Genomic DNA, 26,915 nt, shown 5'->3' with positions numbered 1-26,915 from the left:
ATTATTTACCTGTAGGCAGGTATCTCTGGGTTTGCAATCATGATCGACTCCAGATGGAACCTGCCATCTCCCAGGTAGCTATAAATACAAACACATCAACACACAGAGACACAGGATGAGAGAGATACAAACACAGTAAGACAGATACACTCCCTGCTGGCAAGAATACCTGCTGTGGAACAACAATACAAATCCGCCCCATCTCTCCCTCACCTCTCTCCCTGCCCATTCCTCCTCTCTCACTCTCACCCTTCTCTTTCACACACTCTCTCACTCCCCCTCCTGGTGGAACAAAGTGGGCTCAGTGGACCTATGCCTGGGGTTTAGGGGTTCAAGGTGTGACCAGAGGCTTCTGATGTATAGGAACACCATCACACAGGACCCCTGTGATGGCCCCATGTTGTTTATCCACTACCAGGCTTTTTCAGTTAACCCAGGGGGTGTTATTAGTTGGACCGCCTGGACCCGTGATGGGGCAGGGTTCAACGGGAGCACACGCAAGCACGACACACACACAATCATTATCATCCCAGGGGGTGTGCTGGGAGGAGGCCTGCTATTGGCTGAGTGAGGGGTCCAGGCCTCTCTGTTACCGTGTTACCGTGGCAAGCCCGCAGAGGCCCAGGGGGAGACAGAGACAATTAGAGGAGCTAATTAGCCAGCGTTTAGGAAAGTGTGTGTGGAACAGGCTGTGGGTGAGCTTCCACAGGGACACCCAGGAGCCACAACTAACCGCCACACAGGCAGGCAGGCCTGCACGCATACACACACACCCACTAGTGGTGCAGGGATTGACTCATAACTGTAGTCCCTGGGGTTATATCTGGGTTTAGGGTCATGAAATATTGTGTGGATGAAGGGCGGGTGGCTGGCGAGTTGAATACAGAGAAAACAATGCATAAAAAATGCATAATTATTGTGCAATTCATGTCTACAGGCTACACTGAGGTTTATCTTCCATGATTTTTTATCTGCCGTTAGTGTGTAAGCCTACGTTAGTGTGTAAGCCTACGCATTAGTGCTTAACTCTACATGCACCAAATATATAACCAATTGCAAAATGCTTTTGGAAACTTGGGCAGAAATAGTTAACGTCGATCCATTGAGGCATGTGGTGGCATATTTCTGCTTTACCAAATGAGGAGAGTTACAAACTACACACCAGTCAGAGTTATACTTAAACTACATCTTTAATAATAATAATCTTTGGAATAGCATTTGACTTTCAACAATTCACTATTTCTAATGAACCGTTAAGAAGTACCAACAGAAAAGTACAAAGATCTTTTATAGCCAAGATGCACCCCTCTCAACTTACACTGACGAACCACAGATCTTAGGAACAGTTCACAAAGGTTAAGATTTGTATGAAAGATATCTATAAAACATAGCAGACAGTTACTGCTGTGTCAACAGTTTTCATTGTAAAGACCAGTGTCTGGCCCCCTTACTCCAAAAGGGAACCGTCTCTCCCTGGTACAGCATAGAGCAGAACCATTAGCTCATGTTCTCTGGAATGCTCTTTAGGTTTTATCACCTAAACACATCGTAAATCTCCTCTGTCAGTACTATCTCATAGAGGCCCATCCTCAGTGGAACACATACACAAGACTCTATTCTGTCGAATAAAACAACCATTATAATGCAATACAAGCATTATAATATAATCTTACAAGCATTATAACATAATCTTGCAATTTTCCACGACAGGCAAAAAGGACAATGTCAGAGTTTATTTCAATAAGAGAAAAGCTATAAAATGGAGAGTTGAAAATAAAGAGAAGGGAGGGCCAAAACAGTAGTCTAATGTTTAAAGATGTTCTGTGTGCTGATTGTGAGGCGCCATAAATTTGGACGCAAGACCGGCACGTCAAGGGAGCTATACAGCTCAGATGGTTAAATTGAATAGTAACTGAAAACTGGACACTGACTGTAGGTCTATAACTTTGATGGGGGTGGGGCCTAACAAAAATCTGAAATCATCATGAGGGGCCGCAGTGGTTCGTGGATCTGTGTACCCACATCCACACCACATCCATACCCACATCCACATCCATATCTATACCCACATCTATACCCACATCCATACCCACATCTATATCTATACCCACATCTATACCCACACCACATCCACATCCATATCTATACCCACATCCATACCCACATCTATATCTATACCCACATCTATACCCACATCCACACCCATACCACATCCACATCCATATCTATACCCACATCCATATCTATACCCACATCCATATCTATACCCACATCCATATCTATATCTATACCCACATCCATACCACATCTACACCCACATCCACATCCATATCTATACCCATATCCATACCCACATCCATATCTATACCCATATCCATACCCACATCTATATCTATACCCACATCCATATCTATACCCACATCCACATCTATACCCACATCCATATCTATACCCACATCCACATCTATACCCATATCCATACCCACATCTATACCCATATCCATACCCACATCTATATCTACCCATATCTATACACACATCTATATCTATACCCACATCTATACCCATATTTATACCCACATCTATATACATACCCACATCTATATCTATACCCATATCCACATCTATATCTATACCTATACCCACATCTATATCTATACCCATATCCATACCCACATCTATAAACATAACAATATCCATACCCATACCCACATCTATATCCATATCTATACCCATATCCACACCCACATATATATCTATACCCACATCTATATATATACCCACATCCATATCCATACCCACATCCATATCTATACCCACATCCACATCCATACCCACATCCATATCCATATCTATACCCACATCCATACCCACATATATATCTATACCCACATCCATACCCACATCCATACCTATACCCACATATATATCTATACCCACATCCATACCCACATATATACCCACATCCATACCCACATCTATATCTATACCCATATCCATACCCACATCCATACCCACATCCATATCCACATCCATACCCACATCCATATCCATACCCACATCCATATCTATACCCACATCCACATCCATACCCACATCCATATCCATATCTATACCCACATCCATACCCACATATATATCTATACCCACATCCATACCCACATATATACCCACATCCATACCTATACCCACATATATATCTATACCCACATCCATACCCACATATATACCCACATCCATATCTATATCTATACCCATATCCATACCCACATCCATACCCACATCCATATCCACATCCATACCCACATCCATATCTACACCCATATCCATACCCACATCCATACCCACATCCATATCCATACCCACATCCATACCCACATCCATATCCATACCCACATCCATATCCATACCCACATCCATACCCATATCCATACCCACATCCATATCCATATCCATACCCACATCCATATCCATACCCACATCCATACCCATACCCACATCCATACCCATACCCACATCCATATCCATACCCACATCCATATCCATATCCATATCCATACCCACATCCATATCCATACCCACATCCATATCCATACCCACATCCATATCCATACCCACATCCATACCCATATCCATGCCCACATCCATACCCATACCCATGCCCACATCCATACCCACATCCATATCCATACCCACATCCACATCCATATCCATATCTATATCCACATCCATACCTATACCCACATCCATACCCACATATATATCTATACCCACATCTATACCCACATCCATATCTATACCCATATCCATACCCACATCTATACCCACATCCATATCTATACCCATATCCATATCCATACCCACATCTATACCCACACCCATATCTATACCCATATCCATATCCATACCCACATCTATACCCACACCCACATCTATACCCACACCCACAACTATACCCACACCCACAACTATACCCACACCCACATCTATACCCATACCCACATCTATACCCACATCCACATCTATACCCACATCCACATCTATACCCACATCCATATCTATACCCACACCAACAACTATACCCATACCCACATCTATACCCACATCCACATCTATACCCACATCCACATCTATACCCACATCCACATCTATACCCACATCCATATCTATACCCATATCCACATCCATACCCACATCTATACCCACATCCATATCTATACCCACACCCACAACTATACCCATACCCACATCTATACCCATATCTATACCCATACCCACATCTATACCCACATCCACATCTATACCCACATCCACATCTATACCCACATCCACATCTATACCCACATCCACATCTATACCCACATCCACATCTATACCCACATCCACATCTATACCCACATCCACATCTATACCCACATCCACATCTATACCCACATCCACATCTATTCCCACATCCATACCCACATCTACACCCATACCCACACTCATACCCACATCCATACCCACATATGCAGTCAGAGCCGGTTCTAGCCATTTGGGGGCCCCCTCGACAGCGGAAAGAAAAAAATTAGTTTTAGAGTAAATTCACTTCAATTCTATACATTTTGTCACGGGGCATATTTTTTTGTTGTTGCAGTTTTACAGCAAATTTCCCTCAATTCTACACATTTTGCCATAGAGTGGAGAGAAATGTTTGCAGTTTTTAATGAGTGACTAACAAAATCAATAGGGGCCCACCCCAGTCAGTAATTCGACCATGATTACTAAGTTTAGATAGCTGGCCGCTAGACTAACTTACCAATCAATAATGTTTAGCTGACATGGGCTAATTGAGTGACTGACAGTGACTGACAGAAAAACTGCTAAACAAATGCTAAACTGCACCTTGTGTAGGGGGGAGGGGGGGGGCAGTTGCCCATCCCTGGTCTATAACCTCTCACATAACCAAATATAATATTAACTCCTGAAGAATTAAGCAGATATTGCAGGAAAATGATACACCAAATGTAATGTGACTCAGGAACAGCATCTTGAGAGAATGAATTTAAGGTTAGGGACCATCTGTAAAGGTACTATCTTTATCAGCATCATAAAAGCTGATTGTATTTCAACCACAAAAGTACGCATGCAAGCCAACCTGAAATCTTGTCAGAAACATGTTGGGTCGTTTTCACAGGATTTAATTCCCTTCAAACCGGGCAAACTGATGTAATTTGGAAATTTTGGCATTACTGCATTTTCTCCCCAGTCCCTAAACGTTTGGCTGCACGAGAGAAGCAGAGATGAAAGAGAAAATTTGACCGATGTCAACTAGATTGAAGCATTCATTCTATCGATGTATGACATTTTCTGGTGAGCAAGGGTTTATTTAGTCTTCTAGGACAAGAGAAGCAGCATGTATCTAATTACAGACTAACAAATAGCCTACCAAAATGTCCACAATTATAAACAGAAACAGATTAGGCTTAAAAAAAATAGGCCTGAAATGTTAGGTTTAACACATTTAGTTGGGAGGTTGCAGATGTTTTATTAGCAATTGCGGATGGGTATGGGTGAAGAAACAGCTGACCCACACATCACTAACAAGCACAGACCCAGTCACTGATTGTGACTAGATTGTGTCCGTGGGGGATGTGTGTGTGTGTGTGTGTGTGTGTGTGTGTGTAAGCATGCATGCATCTGTGTGTGTGTGTATAGCAGGGTAAAAAGCAGGGTAATTTGGAGCCGAGGAGCAAATAAAAAACGAATGATGACTATTGTGCCCAGGGCCGGGCGCTTTGCTTTGCAATAATATCCAAGGTGTCCCTATAATCACACTAGCTACAATGAGCCTCCTGCTTTTCAACATCACACCCTGCATGTGTTTCTCTGCTTTAAGAGGATAGCGCTCATGAGGGCCTTTGTTATCCTATCATTCATATTGCATTGTCCTTTGTAGAAGAGCTGAGTGCTGCTGTGCTATAATGGTGAACACTGTGCTGTATGTCCTGCATTATGCATCAGCACACTGATTCTGCTCTTAATGTCTGCAGACATTAGCAGCAGGGTCTGAGAGAGGAGAGCTAGGAGTGAGGCTTAGAACTGGGAGCCTATGATACTACTGATATTCGTATAGCTGCTCCGTTCTAAAGCACTCTAAAGCCATTTTAACATACTTCTCTTAATTACTGGAATCACATACAGTTGAAGTCGGAAGTTTACATACACCTTAGCCAAATACATTTAAACTCAGTGTTTCACAATTCCTGACATTTAATCCTTGTAAAAATTCCCTGTCTTAGGTCAGTTAGGATCACCACTTTATTTTAAGAATGTGAAATGTCAGAATAATAGTAGAGAATGATTTATTTCAGCTTTTATTTTTTTCATCACATTCCCAGTGGGTCAGAAGTTTACATACACTCATTAAGTATTTGGTAGTGTTAGGTTCTTATTTTTCAGAGTAAGTAACTCACGGACACTAGAGAAGCTTTAACCAAGTTTATTTCTATCCCAAAGGATCCATACAGCTGTAATATATATATATATATCCCACTTAAGACACTCATTCTCTCCAAACCTTACATTTTATGGTTCTACAGGAAGAGTAACAAGATACCAAACCCTTATTACTCCCTTCAGGGGATCTGACCTCACATCCTTCACCTAATCCAAAGATGTCCATCTGTCTCCCCTATATCAACACGTTGCTCTCCTCCCGTTCACCCAACACATTCCAAAGCCATCTGTCTTTCTACAGAGAACCATTACCTTCTGACATAAAACCCAGTCTCTTTCACTTCTCATATTCTATGCTTCTTCTCTATCATTTATTTAATATCTCAAAGTTCAAAATGTTGAATCCAACAGTAGCATTGCCTTTAAATTGTTTAACTTGGGTCAAACGTTTTGGGTAGCCTTCCACAAGCTTCTCACAATAAGCTGGGTGAATTTTGGCCCATTCCTCCTGACAGAGCTGGTGTAACCGAGTCAGGTTTGTAGGCCTCCTTGCTCACACACACCTTTTCAGTTCTGCCCACACATTTTCTATAGGATTGAGGTCAGGGCTTTGTGATGGCCACTCCAATACCTTGACTTTGTTGTCCTTAAGCCATTTTTCTACAACTTTGGAAGTATGCTTGGGGTCATTGTCCATTTGGAAGAACCATTTGCGACCAAGATTTAACTTCCCGACTGATGTCTTGAAATGATGCTTCAATATATCCACATAATTTTCCTACCTCATGATGTCATCTATTTTGTGAAGTGCACCAGTCCCTCCTGCAGCAAAGCACCCCCACAACATGATGCTGCATCCCCCGTGGTTCACGGTTGGGATGGTGTCCTTCGGCTTGCAAGCCTCACCCTTTTTCCTCCAAACATAACGTTGGTCATTATGGCCAAACAGTTCCATTTTTGTTTCATCAAACCACAAAACATTTCTCCAAAAAGTACGATCTTTGTCTCCATGTGCAGTTGCAAACCGTAGTCTGGCTTTTTTATGGCGGCTTTGGAGCAGTTTCTTCTTCCTTGCTGAGCGGCCTTTCAGGTTATGTTGATATAGGACTCGTTTTACTGTGGATATAGATACTTTTGTACCTGTTTCCTCCAGAATCTTCACAAGGCCTTTTGCTGTTGTTCTGGGATTGATTTGCACTTTTCGCACCAAAGTACGTTCATCTCTAGGAGACAGAACGCGTCTCCTTCCTGAGCAGTATGACGGCTGCGTGGTCCCATGGTGTTTATACTTGCTTACTATTGTTGGTACAGATGAACGTGGTACCTTCAGGCGTTTAGAAATTGCTTCCAAGGATGAACCAGACTTGTGGAGGTCGACCATTTTTTTTCTGATTTCTTTTGATTTTCCCATGATGTCAAGCAAAGATGCACGGAGTTTGAAGGTAGGCCTTGAAATACATCCACAGGTACACCTCCAATTGATTCAAATGATGTCAATTAGCCTATCAGAAGCTTCTAAATCCATGACATGATTTTCTGGAATTTTCCAAGCGGTTTAAAGGAACAGTCAACTTAGTGTATGTAAACTTCTGACCCACTGGAATTGTGATACAGTGAATTATAAGTGAAATAATCTGTAAACAATTGTTGGAAAAATGACTTATGTCATGCACAAAGTAGATGTCCTAACCGACTTGCCAAAATTATAGTTTGTTAACAAGAAATGTGTGGAGTGGTTGAAAAACGAGTTTTAATGACTCCAACCTAAGTGTATGTAAACTTCCTACTTCAACTGTAGGTGCTGTAACGTATTAAAGACATGGCGTCTCAGAGACTAATATACCATCACTCATCCCACATACACTCAACTAAAGTCATTTCAACTTCTACATAATAGATATCGCAGCAATAAGTCCCTCCGATGCACTTTTATAAATAATGGTTAAACACAATAAGAGCATTTAGGTGACTTATGAGAGACAGTATGGAGGCTGAGAGATATTTCAAACTATTCATAAATGACAAATCTACCGGTATATGCAAATAAAAATGAAAGAAGTGAAATGTAATGGACCATGATTCTTCAACAGCCCTGATTTCTATCCATTATTACTGACTATTATATTTGTTGACGCCTCCTGCTGGTTTACCGTTTCCAGTGTCTGTACTGTTCTGTACACAGGTATGAGCTGGTTGTAACCTGCCCCTCAGAGCCACTGACAAGAGGAGAGAAAGAGATGGAGAGGGAGGGGGAGGGGGAGAGAGAGGGGCAGTGAGAAGGGGAGAGATGGAGAGAGGGCGAGCCAGAGCGAGAGAGAGAGGGCGAGCCAGAGAGAGAGAGGGAGAGCCAGAGAGAGAGAGAGAGGGAGAGCGAGCCAGAGAGAGAGGGAGAGCCAGAGAGAGAGAGGGAGAGCCAGAGAGAGAGCCAGAGAGAGAGAGGGAGAGCCAGAGAGAGAGAGGGCGAGCCAGAGAGAGAGAGGGCGAGCCAGAGAGAGAGAGGGAGAGCCAGAGAGAGAGAGAGAGAGAGAGGGAGAGCCAGAGAGAGAGAGAGAGAGAGGGAGAGCGAGCCAGAGAGAGAGGGAGAGCCAGAGAGAGAGAGGGAGAGCCAGAGAGAGAGCCAGAGAGAGAGAGGGAGAGCCAGAGAGAGAGAGGGCGAGCCAGAGAGAGAGAGGGCGAGCCAGAGAGAGAGAGAGAGGGCGAGCCAGAGAGAGAGGGCGAGCCAGAGAGAGAGAGGGCGAGCCAGAGAGAGAGAGGGCGAGCCAGAGAGAGAGAGGGCGAGCCAGAGAGAGAGAGGGCGAGCCAGAGAGAGAGAGGGCGAGCCAGAGAGAGAGAGGGCGAGCCAGAGAGAGAAAGGGCGAGCCAGAGAGAGAGAGGGCGAGCCAGAGAGAGAGGGGCGAGCCAGAGAGAGAGAGGGCGAGCCAGAGAGAGAGAGGGCGAGCCAGAGAGAGAGAGAGGGAGAGCCAGAGAGAGAGGGAGAGAGCCAGAGAGAGAGGGAGAGCCAGAGAGAGAGAGGGAGAGCCAGAGAGAGAGAGGGAGAGCCAGAGAGAGAGAGGGCGAGCCAGAGAGAGAGGGCGAGCCAGAGAGAGAGGGCGAGCCAGAGAGAGAGAGGGCGAGCCAGAGAGAGAGAGGGAGAGCCAGAGAGAGAGAGAGAGGGGAGAGCGAGCCAGAGAGAGAGGGAGAGCCAGAGAGAGAGAGGGAGAGCCAGAGAGAGAGCCAGAGAGAGAGAGGGAGAGCCAGAGAGAGAGAGGGCGAGCCAGAGAGAGAGAGGGCGAGCCAGAGAGAGAGAGAGAGGGCGAGCCAGAGAGAGAGGGCGAGCCAGAGAGAGAGAGGGCGAGCCAGAGAGAGAGAGGGCGAGCCAGAGAGAGAGAGGGCGAGCCAGAGAGAGAGAGTGCGAGCCAGAAAGAGAGAGGGCGAGCCAGAGAGAGAAAGGGCGAGCCAGAGAGAGAGAGGGCGAGCCAGAGAGAGAGGGGCGAGCCAGAGAGAGAGAGGGCGAGCCAGAGAGAGAGAGGGCGAGCCAGAGAGAGAGAGAGGGCGAGCCAGAGAGAGAGAGAGAGGGCGAGCCAGAGCCAGAGAGAAGGGAGAGCCAGAGAGAGAGGGAGAGCCAGAGAGAGAGGGAGAGCCAGAGAGAGAGGGAGAGCCAGAGAGAGAGAGGGCGAGCCAGAGAGAGAGAGGGCGAGCCAGAGAGAGAGAGGGCGAGCCAGAGAGAGAGAGGGAGAGCCAGAGAGAGAGAGGGAGAGCCAGAGAGAGAGAGCCAGAGAGAGAGAGAGGGCGAGCCAGAGAGAGAGAGAGGGCGAGCCAGAGCCAGAGAGAGAGGGAGAGCCAGAGAGAGAGGGAGAGCCAGAGAGAGAGAGGGCGAGCCAGAGAGAGAGAGGGCGAGCCAGAGAGAGAGAGGGCGAGCCAGAGAGAGAGAGGGCGAGCCAGAGAGAGAGAGGGCGAGCCAGAGAGAGAGAGGGCGAGCCAGAGAGAGAGAGGGCGAGCCAGAGAGAGAGAGGGCGAGCCAGAGAGAGAGAGAGGGCGAGCCAGAGAGAGAGAGAGGGCGAGCCAGAGAGAAGGTGAGCCAGAGAGAGAGAGACACTCAGGGAGCTAATTATCAGGCAAGGTAATCAATTATTATGACATGTCTTTCCTCTCCTGTGGGACCAGGCTGTTTTCCTGTACTGGCTGTCTCTCCTCTTTTTATCTGGCCACTCTAATCCCATACACTGGGAAGGGTGTGTGGGGATCATAAGTACAGCATGGGTATTATTAGGAACCCACTATATCTTGAAATGCATACGACTGTGTGTCTATGTCAATACACTGGGGACGTTTTCTGTGTGTACTCACTGTAAGTACATGCAGAGCCGCACTCCGCGCTGTCGCCTGAGCCTGTTAGCGTGTATGAGCAGGTCGTAGGCAGGATTAGGGAGTAATGGATTACATTTTTTTTAATAACTAATCTGTTACGTAACCAGCAAATATATTGTAATCAGATACTAGATACTAATCAGATTACAGATACTTTTGAAAAACTAGAAGATTACTTGTAGGATTACTTTTAAATTCCGAAAGGACGTTTGCAAGAAAAAACATATTTGACGCCTTTCTGTTATGTCAATGAAATTCAAATCAGCATTTTAAATTGGTCAAGTTTAAATTGGTCTGCCTGAGCGACTTTGACCACAAGTCAGAGACCACTATGATGACACATCAAATATGTTTGATGGATTGTGGGAGAATAGCAGGAATAGGCTTTTGTTGGCTACAGTCCAAGATGTGTCTTCCAATGGTTCGACTGCTGTCTTCATCCAAAGATTATCCAGCTTGAATAAACGCTTGGAGGGAAGGACGACAGCAGTGGTGTAGCCTACGGGCGATACGGGACATTCACTAATTGTTGATACGTTATCTACAGTGGGGCAAAAAAGTATTTAGTCAGCCACCAATTGTGCAAGTTCTCCCACTTAAAAAGATGAGAGGCCTGTAATTTTCATCATAGGTACACTTCAACTATGACAGACAAAATTAGAAAAAAAAATCCAGAAATCACATTGTAGGATTTTTAATGAATTTATTTGCAAATTATGGTGGAAAATAAGTATTTGGTCACCTACAAAACAAGCAAGATTTCTGGCTCTCACAGACCTTCTTTAAGAGGTTCCTCTGTCCTCCACTCGTTACCTGTATTAATGGCACCTGTTTGAACTTGTTATCAGTATAAAAGACACCTGTCCACAACCTCAAACAGTCACACTCCAAACTCCACTATGGCGAGAGAGAGAGAGAGGGCGGGTGTCAAAACAAGCAAGATTTGTCAAAGGACACCAGAAAAAACAAGCAAAGAGCTGTCAAAGGACACCAGAAACAAAATCTCGGAGCTCCACGGACAATTCCTTCGACCTCATGGCTTGGTTTTTGCTCTGACATGCACTTTCAACTGTGGGACCTTATATAGACAGGTGTGTTTCTTAACTAGTAAATGTAACGAATTACAATTAGAAAGTAATCTTTGATTACAGAGCAGATGAGGGCCAGACCACCGAAACAACTAAGCAAAAGGTGTTACAAAGCAGTGCAAGGTAGGTTTAGTTCCAAAAGGACATACAAAAACAACGTTCTCCAATTGATCAATTTTAGAATAAAGCTGTAACGTAACAAAATGTGAAAAAGGTCAAGGGGTCTGAATACTTTCTGATGGCATTGTAGAGGCCTTAGAAATTAACTTCAATGTATTTTTATGTCGTTTTGGAACTAAAACTATTTAGTTAACACATTACATTATTTAGCTGTAATGAATAATGAATCAAACGTCTAATGAATCCAATATTATGTCCAAAGATGAGCAAATTATCCCTGATACGTATCAAATTACATTTTAAAACAGTTTACATGTAATTGTACAATTATATAGTCTCCGATGTGGTTTTGCATAATGAACAATGAAGGTATTCGCCTGTTACTTAATCTGGTGTAGTATTTTAGAAAGAAATGTACCATAGAATAGAAGATATTTCTATTTGTTATTTTATTAGTTCAACATATTGTTTAATGTTTAAATAAATAAAGCCCAGTGTTTATTCCGTGACTTTAGCTTTCTTTTTTTGCAGTGGTATTGTTTTGGTATCTAGTATTGTTTTGGTATCTAGTATTGTTTTGGTATTTGTTTTGGTATCAAGTATTGTTTTGGCATCCAGTATTGTTTTGGCATCTAGTATTTTTTGTTTTGGCATCTAGTATTGTTTTGGTATTTGTTTTGGTATCAAGTATTGTTTTGGCATCTAGTATTGTTTTGGCATCTAGTATTGTTTTGGCATCTAGTATTGTTTTGGTATTTGTTTTGGTATCAAGTATTATTTTGGCATCTAGTATTGTTTTGGCATCTAGTATTTTTTGTTTTGGCATCTAGTATTGTTTTGGTATTTGTTTTGGTATCAAGTATTGTTTTGGTATCAAGTATTGTTTTGGCATCTAGTATTGTTTTGGCATCTAGTATTGTTTTGGCATCTAGTATTGTTTTGGCATCTAGTATTGTTTTGGTATCACGTATTGTTTTGGTATCACGTATTGTTTTGGTATCACGTATTGTTTTGGTATCACGTATTGTTTTGGTATCACGTATTGTTTTGGTATCACGTATTGTTTTGGTATCAAGTATTGTTTTGGTTCAAGTATTGTTTTGGTATCTAGTATTGTTTTGGTATCTAGTATTGTTTTGGTATCTAGTATTGTTTTGGTATTTGTTTTGGTATCAAGTATTGTTTTGGCATCTAGTATTGTTTTGGCATCTAGTATTGTTTTGGCATCTAGTATTGTTTTGGTATCTAGTATTGTTTTGGTATCTAGTATTGTTTTGGTATCACGTATTGTTTTGGTATCACGTATTGTTTTGGTATCACGTATTGTTTTGGTATCACGTATTGTTTTGGTATCAAGTATTGTTTTGGTATCTAGTATTGTTTTGGTATCTAGTATTGTTTTGGTATCTAGTATTGTTTTGGTATCTAGTATTGTTTTGGTATTAAGTACCGTTTCGGTATCATGATACTAAACCTGGTATCAAAGTAAAAAATCTGGTATCGTGGCAACACTAGCAGGTAGATGACAGAGTCAGGGAGCGAGGATGGGGAAGGTATGTTTAACAATGTATGGGGAAATGTTGGGTGGGAAGGTACTGTATGACAGAACCTGTGTAATATACTGGAGGTCTGACAGTCTGACTGTGTAAGGTAGGTCTGACAGTCTGACTGTGTAAGGTAGGTCTGACAGTCTGACTGTGTAAGGTAGGTCTGACAGTCTGACTGTGTAAGGTAGGTCTGACAGTCTGACTGTGTAAGGTAGGTCTGACAGAGGCTGAGAATAGGATGGGTTTACAATGATAAAGGCTGAGTCACTCACATGATGGAGTTGACGTTTCGGTCGAGGCGGGGGGAGGTGCAACCTAGGATCTCTCCAGGGGACAGGGGACGACACTGGGGAACCACCACCTCATACTCTGGCCTCAGAGCTGCACTCACCGCCTGGGGGGAGGGGAAGAGACAAACAACCATTGATAGATATAAAATAACATCTACTTTTTCTCTTTTCACACAAAGTAAGACGCTGAGAGCGAGTGCCAGCAATTTATGCAAGAAAGAAGCAGCAGCATGCTCGGAGGCGGAGAGTAATGTGCTCTTTTCAGTTGGAGGTAAACAGGGAACATAGACGCTGACCTGATGACTCTCTACTCCATGTTGGATGACCTACACACACCGTGAGCTGTGAGCGAGTAAGCAAGAGGCATACACACACTCACAGCAACTGCCCAAACAAAAAACTAAATATGACACACACACACCCAAACCGCCCCAACACACAACAAAAACATGACACACACACATCAGCATGTCAGAATGTATCAATAACACTGGTTACATTAGCAGGGACCTAGTGTTGGTCATGTACTGACAGAGGAGAGGAGAGCAGCAGAGAGGAGATGGAGGAGGTAGCTAGCTCTACTGTGGATCTATAACTGCTTATGTAAAGGCCTGAGATGAGCTGCAGATACATGATCTGAGATTTCACAAGTTCACTCCTTCTTTCAAGTCCAAAATAACTGCAGCTGGGTTTTCAAACCCACACTTGAACTGAACTTCAAGAGGCAGGCAGGAGGTTGGCTCACACAGGCGCAGAGCTCTTCTATGTATGCAGCATGTAGGCTAGGCTTAAACTGTACATGTACACATAGGGTTAGATGCACATACAGTCCCCCAAACACCAAAGATGCACGCACACACACACACACACACACACACACACACACATACCTGCAGTGCAGCCACAAACTGGATAGTGCTGACGAGTGCCAGAGAGTGTCCAGGGGGGAAATTGAACTTGACCGTGTCCAGAAAGTGTGCGTTGTCCATCTGGATATCCACAAACACGTACAGCATCTTAATGCCTGCTGTGGAGTCTATAGGGACTGCAGGGAGACAAAGCCAGGTAAGGATTAATCATTTAATACACTACAAGACCTAAAGTATGTGCTCGTTGAACATCTCATTCCAAAATCATGGGTATTAAGATGGAGTTGGTCTGTGCTGCTATAACAACCTCCACTCTTCTGGGAAGGCTTTCCACTAGATGTCGGAACATTGCTGCTACAACAACCTCCACTCTTCTGGGAAGGCTTTCCACTAGATGTCGGAACATTGCTGCTACAACAACCTCCACTCTTCTGGGAAGGCTTTCCACTAGATGTCGGAACATTGCTTTTGGGACTTGCTTCCATTCAGCCACAAGAGCATTAGTTGGCGATTAGGTCTGGCTCGCATTCTGCGTTCCAATTCATCCCAAAGAATTCGATGGGGTTGAGGTCAGGGCTCTGTCCAGGCCAGTCAAGTTCGTTCACAACGATCTTTATAAACCATTTCTGTGTGGACCTCGCTTTGTGCACAGGGGCATTGTCATGCTTAAACAGGAAAAGGCCTTTCCCAAACTGTAGCCACAAAGTTTTGGTTAAGATTTCCCTTCACTGGAACAAAGGGCCAAAGGACCATTATCCCTCCTCCACCAAACGTTACAGTTGGCACTATGCATTCGGTGTAGGTAGCGTTCTCCTTGCATCCGCCAAACCCAGATTTGTCCGTCAGACTGCCAGATGGTGAATCGTGATTCATCACTCCAGAGAACGCATTTCCACTGCTCCAGAGTACAATGACGGCGAGCTTTACACCACTCCAGCCGACGCTCAGCATTGTGATCTTAGGCTTGTGTGCGGCTGCTCGGCCATAGAAACCCATTTCATGAAGCTCCAGACGAACAGTTATTGTGCTGATGTTGCTTCCAGAGGCAGTTTGGAACTCGGTAGTGAGTGTTGCAACAGAGTACAGATTATTTTTATGTGCTACGCGCTTCAGCGGTCCTGTTCTGTGAGCTTGTTTGGCCTACCACTTCGCGGCTGAGCCGTTGTTGCTCCTAGACATTTCCACTATATGGCAGGGTCTACAGACAATCACGGATTACAAAAGGAAAACCAGTCACGTCGCGGACACCCACTTTGAGGATACCACAGTGCCACCGACACGGCCCGCTCCCAAGGACTGTGGGCTCTCGTTCCACATGGTCAACATGAACAAAACATTAAAGCATGTTAACCCTCGCAAGGCTACCGCCCAGACGGCATCCCTGGCCGCGTCCTCAGAGCATGCACAGTCAAGCTGGCAAGAAATGTTTGCGGACATATACAATCTCTCCCTATCCCAGTCTGCTGTCCCCACTTGTTCAAGATGTCCACCATTGTTCCTAAACCCAAAAAAGCAATGGTAACTGAACTAAATGACTATCGCCCCATAGTGTTACTTCTGTCATCATGAAGTGCTTTGAGAGACTAGTCAAGGATCATATCACCTCCACCTTACCTGTCACCCTAGACCCACTTCAATTTGCTTACTGCCCCAATAGGGCCACAGACGATCGCCATCACACCGCACACTGCCCTAACCCATCTGGACAAGAGGAATACCTATGTAAGAATGCTGTTCATTGACTATAGTTCAGCATTTAACACCATAGTACCCTCCAAGCTCATCATTAAGCTTGAGGCCCTGGGTCTCACCCCCACCCTGTGCAACTGGGTCCTGGACTTCCTGACACAGGTGGTGAAGGTAGGAAACAACATCTCCACACCGCTGATCCTCAACACTGGGGCCCCACATGGGTGCGTGCTCAGCCCCCTCCTGTACTCCCTGTTTACCCATGACTGCGTGACCACGCACGCCTCCAACTCAATCATTAAGTTTGCAGACGACACAACAGTGGTAGGCCTGATTACCAACAATAATGAGACAGCCTACAGGGAGGAGGTGAGGGCCCTGGCGGAGTGGTGCCAGGAAAACAACCTCTCCCTCAATGTCAACAAAACGAAGGAGCTGATCGTGGACTTCAGGAAACAGCAGAGGGAGCAGCCCCCTATCCACATCGACGGGACCGCAGTGGTGAAGGTGGAAAGCTTCAAGTTCCTCGGCGTACACATCACTGACAATCTGAATTTATCCACCCATACAGACAGTGTGGTGAAGAAGGCAAAACAGCCTTCTGTTGGGCTGTATCACCACCTTACTGCACCTCCCGCAACCGAAAGGCTCTCCAGAGGGTAGTACAGTCTGCCCAACGCATCACCGGGGGCACACTGCCTGCCCTCCAGGACACCTACAGCACCCGATGTCACAAGAACGGCAAAATGATCATCCAGAAGGCGAGGTCAGTACAGGTGCATCAAAGCTGGGACCGAGAGACCAAAAAACAGCTTCTATCTTAAGGCCATCAGACTGTTAGATAGCCATCGCTAGCCGGCTACCACCTGGTTACTCAACCCTGCACCTTAGAGGCTGCTGCCCTTTATACATAGACATGGAATCACTGGCCACTTTAATAATGGAACACTAGTCACTTTAATAATGTTGACATACTGCTTTACTCATCTCATATATACATACTGTATTTTAGTCAATGCCCCTCCGACATTGATAGCCGAATACACTAATTTGAAGGGGTGTCCACATACACTATATATACAAAAGTATGTTAATTTAGTTTAATACCACAGACATGGAGTACTCCTCAGAAGCCTAGCATTAAACTACAGTCACAAATCTGCACACACAGCACACACCCACTTTTAGAATAGAGCTGAAACCCTTTCCACGTGATTAAGCCGGCACACACACACACGATGTTGGGCACTGATGCAAATACCTCAATTATTTAGGGAAGGAGAGGGACACATGCAATTACTATTAATATTATTAATTTCACAGGCCATTTACGATGCACCCGCCTGGGCTTAGGAGAGCCAGAGACTTAGGGACAGGGGGGAGTGGGAGAGAGGGAGGGATGGAGTGGGAGAGAGGGATGGAGTGGGAGAGAGGGATGGAGTAGGAGAGAGGGATGGAGTAGGAGAGAGGGATGGAGTAGGAGAGAGGGATGGAGGGAGGGAGTGGGAGAGAGGGAGGGAGTGGGAGAGAGGGAGTGGGAGAGAGGGAGGGAGGGAGAGAGGTATGGAGGGAGGGAGTGGGGGAGAGTGCTGAGGGAAATGGGGTATAAGGGCAGGGATAAAGAGAGAAGAGAGAAGCATTATCTTTGGTTTTGATCATGGTAATTACAGTTCCTCTTGTGTTACATGCAATTTACACAAAGGACATTCATGCTGTGATTAAGCAAATGGGCCATTTTCATGTCAATGTTTAAACATTTGTAATGTAGCTGATTTCATGCCACAGACGTATGAATAAGAGATGGAGAGATAAAGCGGAGAAGGCGTGACAGGGAGAGGAAGAGAGAGAGGGATGGTAGGAGACTAACACTTTATTTGGATAGTCCCAAGTAGACTGTTTCTGATCTGATAGATAGAAGCAGAAACAAAGAGGAGAGAATGGCTATTGATGATGGGGGGAAAACATTGATACAGTTACATTATCTTAGACAATACTATAGCGACACTGACTCCAAGTACCGATTCATATCATTTTTTAAAATAAATAAAACAATTGCTATGTTGCTAATTGGTTATTCCAGCGCTAAAACTCCGTTATTTTTCATCCTATATCTTGTTTTTTTAAATAGTGAGCCAACATGTTTTCGGCACTTTTTTCACATGACTGATAAAAAGGACTTCTCTTATGCTGTCTCGTCTCCATGCAGCAGACATACACTGAGTGTACAAAACATTAGGAACAGCCTTCTAATATTGAGTTGCACCCTCCCTTTTGCCCTCAGAACAGCCTCAATTCGTTGGGGCATGGACTCCACAAGGTGTTGAAAGCGTTCCACAGGGATGCTGGCCCATGTTGACTCCAATGCTTCCCACAGTTGTGTCAAGTTGGCAGGATGTCTTTGGGTGGTGGACCATTCAAATCAAATGTTATTTTGTCACATGCGCCGAATACAACAGATGTAGTAGACCTTACAGTGAAATGCTTACTTACAAGCCCTTAACCAACATTGCAGTTTAAAATAACTATAAAATATAAGAATAAGAAATAAAAGTAACAATAAATAATTAAAGAGCAGCAGTACAATATCAATAGCGAGGCTATATACAAGGAGTACCGGTACAGAGTCAATGTGTGGGGGCACCGGTTAGTCGAGGTAATATGTACATGTAAGTAGAGTTATTAAAGTGACTGTGCATAGATAATAACAGAGATGCACACAGGAAAATGTTGAGTGTGGAAAAACCCAGCAGCTTTGCAGTTCTTGACACAAACCGGTGCGCCTAGCACCTACTACTATACTTCATTCAAGGCACTTTTGTCTTGCCCATTCACCCTCTAAATGACACACATACACAATCCATGTCTCAAATGTCTCAAGGCTTAAAAATCCTTCTTTAACCGGTCTCCTCCTCTTCATCTACACTGATTGAAGTGGATTTAACAAGTGACATCAATAAAGGATCCTGGCTTTCACCTGGATTCACCTGGTCAGTCTGTCATGGAAAGAGCAGGTGTTCCTAATGTTTGTACACTCAGTATATAGTGAGAAATATGTTTGGAAAATCAAATCGTAGTAACATCGAATCGCAATACATAGAATCATGAGAATCACAATACATATCGTATTGGCACCTAAGTATCGTGATAATACCGTATCCTGAGGTCATTGGCAATTCCCAGTCTTGTTAGCTATAGAAGTGGGCAGGAAGACAACACATTGCCATTAAATTTTGGGTGGGATAGGGAGAGGTAATGTACTGTATATATTAAAAAAGAGAACGAGGGGAAAGGGAAAGAGAGGATTTGGAAGGCACCAGGAGTGATGAATGGATAGGAGTATCAGGAATGAAGGACACAGAGGTAGAGCGATGGATAGTAAGAAACAGGCCTAAGTGGGAGACAGAGAGAAGTTAAAAAATACCAGGCGGTTGGAATGGGGAGCGTTGTGGGACTGGGGACAGACACAGAGTAAAGATTCCACTTCCTTAGCTAGGCATGAAGACAGACAGACAGACACAGACACAGACAGAGGGAGAATACTTGGCGGCTGGGGTGAGGAGATGTTATGGGGACACACTTCTCACAGCTATTGTGGTGGGTGTCAAGCCACTAAGGGAACACTGAGTGAAGTAAAGTTCCCACGTCTGCAGGCAGAGCAGAGAGCAGAGCAGAGTGTGCAGAGCAGAGAGAGCAAAGCAGAGTGTGCAGAGCAGAGAGCAAAGCAGAGAGCAGAGCAGAGAGCAGAGCAAAGTGCAGAGCAGAGAGAGCAAAGCAGAGAGCAGAAGAGAGCAGAAGAGAGTGCAGAGCAGAGAGAGCAGAGCAGAGTGCAGAGCAGAGAGAGCAAAGCAGAGAGCAGAGCAGAGTGCAGAGCAGAGAGAGCAAAGCAGAGAGAGCAAAGCAGAGAGCAGAGCAGAGTGTGCAGAGCAGAGAGAGCAGAGTGCAGAGCAGAGAGAGCAGAGTGCAGAGCAGAGAGAGCAAAGCAGAGAGCAGAGCAGAGTGCAGAGCAGAGAGAGCAAAGCAGAGAGCAGAGCAGAGTGTGCAGAGCAGAGAGCAAAGCAGAGAGCAGAGCAGAGAGCAGAGCAGAGAGCAGAGTGCAGAGCAGAGAGAGCAAAGCAGAGAGCAGAGCAGAGAGAGAAAAGCAGAGAGCAGAGCAGAGTGCAGAGCAGAGAGAGCAGAGTGCAGAGCAGAGTGCAGAGCAGAGAGAGCAAAGCAGAGAGCAGAGCAGAGAGAGAAGAGCAGAGTGCAGAGCAGAGAGAGCAGAGAGCGCAAAGCAGAGAGCGCAAAGCAGAGAGCAGAGCGAGCAAAGCAGAGAGCAGAGTAGAGAGCAGAGCAGAGCAGAGAGCAGAGCAGAGAGCGCAAAGCAGAGAGAAGAGCAGAGAGCAGGGCGAGCAAAGCAGAGCAGAGAGTGCAGAGCAGAGAGTGCAGAGCAGAGCAGAGAGTGCAGAGAGCTGAGCAGAGAGCAGGGCAGAGAGTGCAGAGCAGAGAGAGCAGAGCAGACAGCTATTCAGACAGAGACATAGGCATACAGCTGCTGCTTGTTTACAGGTGCTCCCAAAAACAAAGGGCACAGCAGAGTGGGATCGATCCATTCTCTCAACTCACTCTGTTTCTCACTTTATTTAATTTCCTCCTCCATCTATATCACTCACTCAATCACTCCCTCACTTCGTTCTCACTCATACAAACACTCACTAGAGAGAGAGAGATAGAGTGAAGAGAGAGAGAGAAGAGAGAAGAGAGAGAGTGAAGAGAGAGAGAGAGAGAGAAGAGATAGAGAGAGATAGAGAGTGAAGAGAGAGAGAAGAGAGATAGAGAGTGAAGAGAGAGAGAAGAGAGAGAGAGAGAAGAGAGATAGAGAGTGAAGAGAGAGAGAGAGATAGAGCGAAGAGAGAGAGAGAGCGAAGAGAGAGAGAGATAGAGCGAAGAGAGAGAGAGATAGAGCGAAGAGAGAGAGAGATAGAGCAAAGAGAGAGAGAGATAGAGTGAAGAGAGAGAGAGAGAGAGATAGAGTGAAGAGAGAGAGAGAGAGATAGAGTGAAGAGAGAGAGAGTGAAGAGAGAGAGAGAGAGTGAAGAGAGAGAGATAGAGTGAAGAGAGAGAGAGAGAGAGAGATAGAGTGAAGAGAGAGAGAGAGATAGAGTGAAGAGAGAGACAGTCAGGGAGGGCAGAGTGTCTTTAATCTCCTGCAGGTGTCTGACACAGTTGTGTTGCTGATGAAGCCTCAACACTTCCACTACATGTGATGCTGTCAGTCAACAACAGCTATAAAGACCTCCTCCGCTCCTCACAGAGCAGAGAGAACCCAGAGTGTCCGCCAAGGTTGGGTCAATTCTATTACAATTCAGCCAGTTCAGGGAGGACTCCAAAATACTCACTGATAATGATTGGCCATTTACATCCTTGGAATTTGAATTTATACCATCGTGTTTCAAGTTCAGGTTCTTATGTGTGATTAATACATACTGTGCCTTCAGAAAGTATTTATACGCCTTGACTTACAGTATTCCACATTTTGTTGTGTTACAGCCTGTGTTCTCACCCATTTACATGCAATAACCCATAATGACAAAGTGAAAACACGTTTTTAGTTGTTTTTATGTTTGCAAAGTTATTGAAAATGAAATGCAGAAATAAATAATTTACATAAGTATTCACACCCCTGAGTCAATACATATTAGAATCACCTTTTGCAGCTATTACAGATGCAATTCTTTCTGGGTAAGTCTAAGAGCTTTGCACACCTGGATTGTACAATATTTGCACATTATTCTTTTGAAAATTCTTCAAGCTCTGTTAAGTTGGTTGTTGATCATTGCTAGACAGCCATTTAAGTCTTGCAAAATATTTTAAAGCCAATTTACAATGCATTTGGAAAGTATTCAGACCCTTGACTTTTTCTACTTTGTTACGTTACAGCCTTATTCTAAAATTGTTTATTTAAAAAAAATCCTCACCAATCAACACACAATACCCCATGATGACAAAGCAAAAACAGCTTTCTAGAAGAAAAAAAAATTAATAATAATAATATCCCAAATATCACTGCCACCACCATGCTTCACCATAGGGACGGTGCCAGGTTGTTTCAGCCAGACGTGACGTGTGGCATTCAGGACAAAGAGTTCAATCTTGGGTTCAGCAGACCAGAGAATCTTGTTTCTCAGGGTCAGAGTTCTTTAGGTGCCTTTTGGCAAACTCCAAGCTGGCTGTCATGTGCCTTATACTAAGGAGTGGCTTCCGTCTGGCCACTCTACCATAAATGCCTGATTGGTAGAGTTCTGCAGAGATGGTTGTCCTTCTGGAAGGTTCTCCCATCTCCACAGTGTAACTCTGGAGCTCTGTCAGAGTGACCATCGGGTTTGGCCAGGCGGCCAGCTCTAGGAAGAGTCTCGGTGGTTCCAAACTTCTTCCATTTAAGAATGAAGGAGGCCACTTTGATCTTGGGGACCTTCAATGCTGGAGACATTTTTTGGTACCTTTCCCCAGATCTGTGCAGACACAATCCTGTTTTGGAGCTTCACGGACAATTCCTTCGACCTCATGGCTTGGTTTCTGCTCTGACAAGCACTGTCAACTGTGGGACCTTATATAGACAGGAGTGTGCCTTACCAAATCATGTCCAATCAATTGAATTTACCACAGGTGGACTCAAATCAAGTTGTAGAAACATCTCAAGGATGATCAACGGAAAGAGGATGCATCTGAGCTCAATTTCAAGTCTCATAGCAAAGGGTCTGAATACTTTACCATTCAAACATTTTGGGTCACTTAGAAATGTCCTTGTTCTTGAAAAAAAGCTACTTTTTTGTCCACTAAAATGACATCAAATTGATCAGAACAGGCCAGCATCCCGGAGTTGCCTCTTCACTGCTGACGTTGAGACGGGTGTTTTGCGGGTACTATTTAATGAAGCTGCCAGTTGAGGACTTGTGAGGCATCGGTTTCTCAAACTAGACACTCGAATGTACTTGTCCTCTTGCTCAGTTTTGCACCGGTGCCTCCCACTCCTCTTTCTATTCTGGTTAGAGCCCCAAACAGAACGCTTTGCATTCAGGACATAAAGTTCATTTCTTTACTAAATTCTTTGCAGTATTACTTTAGTGCCTTATTGCAAAAAGGATCTATGTTTTTGGAATATTTGTTATTCTGTGCAGGCTTCCTTCTTTGCATTTAGGTTAGTATTGTGGAGTAACTACAATGCTGTTGATCCAGCTTCAGTTTTCTCCTATTACAGAGCCATTAAACTCTGCAACTGTTTTAAAGTCACCATTGGCCTCATGGTGAAATCTCTGAGCAGTTTCCTTCCTCTCCGGCAACTGAGTTAGGAAGGATGCCTGTATCCTTGTAGTGACTGGGTGTATTGATACATCCTCAAGCGTGTAATTAATAACCATGCTCAAAGGGATATTCAATGTCTGCTTTAAAAAAAAAAAAATATGTACTAATAGGTGCCCTTCCTTGCGAGGCATTGGAAAACCTCCATGGTCTTTGTGGTTGAATCTGTGTTTGAAATTCACTGCTCGACTGAGGGACCTTATAGATAATTGTATGTGTGGGGTATAGAGATGATGTAGTCATTAAAAAATCATGTTAAACACTCTTATTGCACACAGAGTGAGTTCGTGCAACTTAATGTGTGACTTGTTAAGCAATTTTTACCCCTGAACTTATTTAGGCTTGCCATAACAAAAGGGTTGAATACTTATTGACTGAAAACATTTCAGCGTTTTATTTTTAATACTAATACACATTTCTAAAAACATAATTCCACTTTCACATTAATCCATTTTAAATTCAGGTTGTAAAACAACAAAATGTGGAATAAGTCAAGGGGTGTGAATACTTTGAAGGCCCTGTACATTTCTAATGACTTGATATGATATTGACCCCAGTCCTGATGCCCACTAGACTAACTTTACAGAGGATTCAACTGTTTTAATACAGCATTTGGACTATAGCGATGGGGGAAAAAGGTAAACAGTTACATACAGGGATATTATTTTTGACGATATATAATATTGTATTGGCAATATCGCCATATTATTGTTGCGCTAGTTGGTTGTACCTGCACCAAAACTCCAGTAATTTTCCTTCACAGCTTGTTCTCCATCTTTTTAAATTGGGGAGACAATTTGTTTTCAGCTATCTTATTTCCATGACTGATCAAAACGAGTGCTCATGGTTCTCTCTTGTCCCTCTGTAGCAGACATATAGAGTGAAATACACTGCTCAAAAAAATAAAGGGAACACTAAAATAACACATCCTAGATCTGAATGAACGAACTATTCTTATTAAATACTCTATTCTTTACATAGTTGAATGTGCTGACAACAAAATCACACAAAAATTATCAATGGAAATCAAATTTATCAACCCATGGAGGTCTGGATTTGGTGTCACACTCAAAATTAAAGTGGAAAACCAAACTACAGGCTGATCCAACTTTGATGTAATGTCCTTAAAACAAGTCAAAATGAGGCTCAGTAGTGTGTGTGGCCTCCACGTGCCTGTATGACCTCCCTACAACGCCTGGGCATGCTCCTGATGAGGTGGCGGAAGGTCTCCTGAGGGATCTCCTCCCAGACCTGGACTAAAGCATCCGCCAACTCCTGGACAGTCTGTGGTGCAACGTGGCGTTGGTGGATGGAGCGAGACATGATGTCCCAGATGTGCTCAATTGGATTCAGGTCTGGGGAACGGGCGGGCCAGTCCATAGCATCAATGCCTTCCTCTTGCAGGAACTGCTGACACACTCCAGCCACATGAGGTCTAGCATTGTCTTGCATTAGGAGGAACCCAGGGCCAACCGCACCAGCATATGGTCTCACAAGGGGTCTGAGGATCTCATCTCGGTACCTAATGGCAGTCAGACTACCTCTGGCGAGCACATGGAGGGCTGTGCGGCCCCCCAAAGAAATGCCACCCCACACCATGACTGACCCACCGCCAAACCGGTCATGCTGGAGGATGTTGCAGGCAGCAGGACGTTCTCCACGGCGTCTCCAGACTCTGTCACGTCTGTCACATGTGCTCAGTGTGAACCTGCTTTCATCTGTGAAGAGCACAGGGCGCCAGTGGCGAATTTGCCAATCTTGGTGTTCTCTGGCAAATGCCAAACGTCCTGCACGGTGTTGGGCTGTAAGCACAACCCCCACCTGTGGACGTCGGGCCCTCATACCACCCTCGTGGAGTCTGTTTCTGACCGTTTGAGCAGACACATGCACATTTGTGGCCTGCTGGAGGTAATTTTGCAGGGCTCTGGCAGTGCTCCTCCTGCTCCTTCTTGCACAAAGGCGGAGGTAGCGGTCCTGCTGCTGGGTTGTTGCCCTCCTACGGCCTCCTCCACGTCTCCTGATGTACTGGCCTGTCTCCTGGTAGCGCCTCCATGCTCTGGATACTACGCTGACAGACACAGCAAACCTTCTTGCCACAGCTCGCATTGATGTGCCATCCTGGATGAGCTGCACTACCTGAGTCACTTGTGTGGGTTGTAGACTCCGTCTCATGCTACCACTAGAGTGAAAGCACCGCCAGCATTCAAAAGTGACCAAAACATCAGCCAGGAAGCATAGGAACTGAGAAGTGGTCTGTGGTCACCACCTGCAGAACCACTCCTTTATTGGGGGTGTCTTGCTAATTGCCTATAATTTCCACCTGTTGTCTATTCCATTTGCACAACAGCATGTGAAATTTATTGTCAATCAGTGTTGCTTCCTAAGTGGACAGTTTGATTTCACAGAAGTATGATTGACTTGGAGTTACATTGTGTTGTTTAAGTGTTCCCTTTATTTTTTTGAGCAGTGTATGTTTGGAACATCGAATCGCAATAAAAATCACAGAATCGAATCACAATACATATTGTATTGGCACCTACAGTTGAAGTCGGAAGTTTACATAGACTTAGGTTGGAGTCATTAAAACTCATTTTTAAACCATTCCACACATTTCTTGTTAACAAACTATAGTTTTGGCAAGTCGGTTAGGACATCTACTTTGCGCATGACAAGTCATTTTTCCAACAATTGTTTACAGACAGATTATTTCAATTATAATTCACTGTATCACAATTCCAGTGGGTCAGAAGTTTACATACACTAAGTTGACTGTTCCTTTAAACAGCTTGGAAAATTCCAGAAAATTATGTCATGGCTTTAGAAGCTTCTGATAGGCTAATTGACATCATTTGAATCAATTGGAGGTGTACCTGTGGATGTATTTCAAGGCCTACCTTCAAACTCAGTGCCTCTTTGCTTGACATCATGGGGAAATCAAAAGAAATCAGCCAAGACCTCAAAAAAAAAATGGTAGACCTTCACAAGTCTGGTTCATCCTTGGGAGCAATTTCCAAACACCTGAAGGTACCATGTTCATCTGTACAAACAATAGTACGCAAGTATAAACACCATGGGACCACGCAGTCATCATACCGCTCAGGAAGGAGACGCATTCTGTCTTCTAGAGATGAACGTACTTGGTGCGAAAAGTGCAAACCAATCCCAGAACAACAGCAAAGGACCTTGTGGAGA

The 26,915-nt window shown here is 44.4% G+C and overlaps 1 protein-coding gene across 3 annotated transcripts in view; it reads right to left on the bottom strand.

Annotated features, from left to right (window-relative positions):
• Nucleotides 1-26,915, bottom strand: part of LOC139548068 (2-(3-amino-3-carboxypropyl)histidine synthase subunit 1-like) — a 105,500-nt gene that overhangs the window by 26,458 nt on the left and 52,127 nt on the right. For all 3 annotated transcript variants that reach the window (XM_071357382.1, XM_071357383.1, XM_071357384.1), the window contains 3 exons: nt 14,721-14,875; nt 13,813-13,934; nt 10-78 (listed from right to left, as the gene is read on the bottom strand). In XM_071357382.1, coding sequence (XP_071213483.1) covers nt 10-78; nt 13,813-13,934; nt 14,721-14,875 — 346 coding nt within the window. The remainder of the gene's footprint in view (nt 1-9; nt 79-13,812; nt 13,935-14,720; nt 14,876-26,915) is intronic.

The sequence above is a fragment of the Salvelinus alpinus genome, chromosome 21 (assembly GCF_045679555.1).
Source record: "Salvelinus alpinus chromosome 21, SLU_Salpinus.1, whole genome shotgun sequence".
In the NCBI taxonomy this organism is placed as follows: Eukaryota; Metazoa; Chordata; class Actinopteri; order Salmoniformes; family Salmonidae; genus Salvelinus; species Salvelinus alpinus.
Note: the sequence above shows the minus strand (reverse complement) of the source record. Positions and strands in the feature narration are given on the sequence as shown.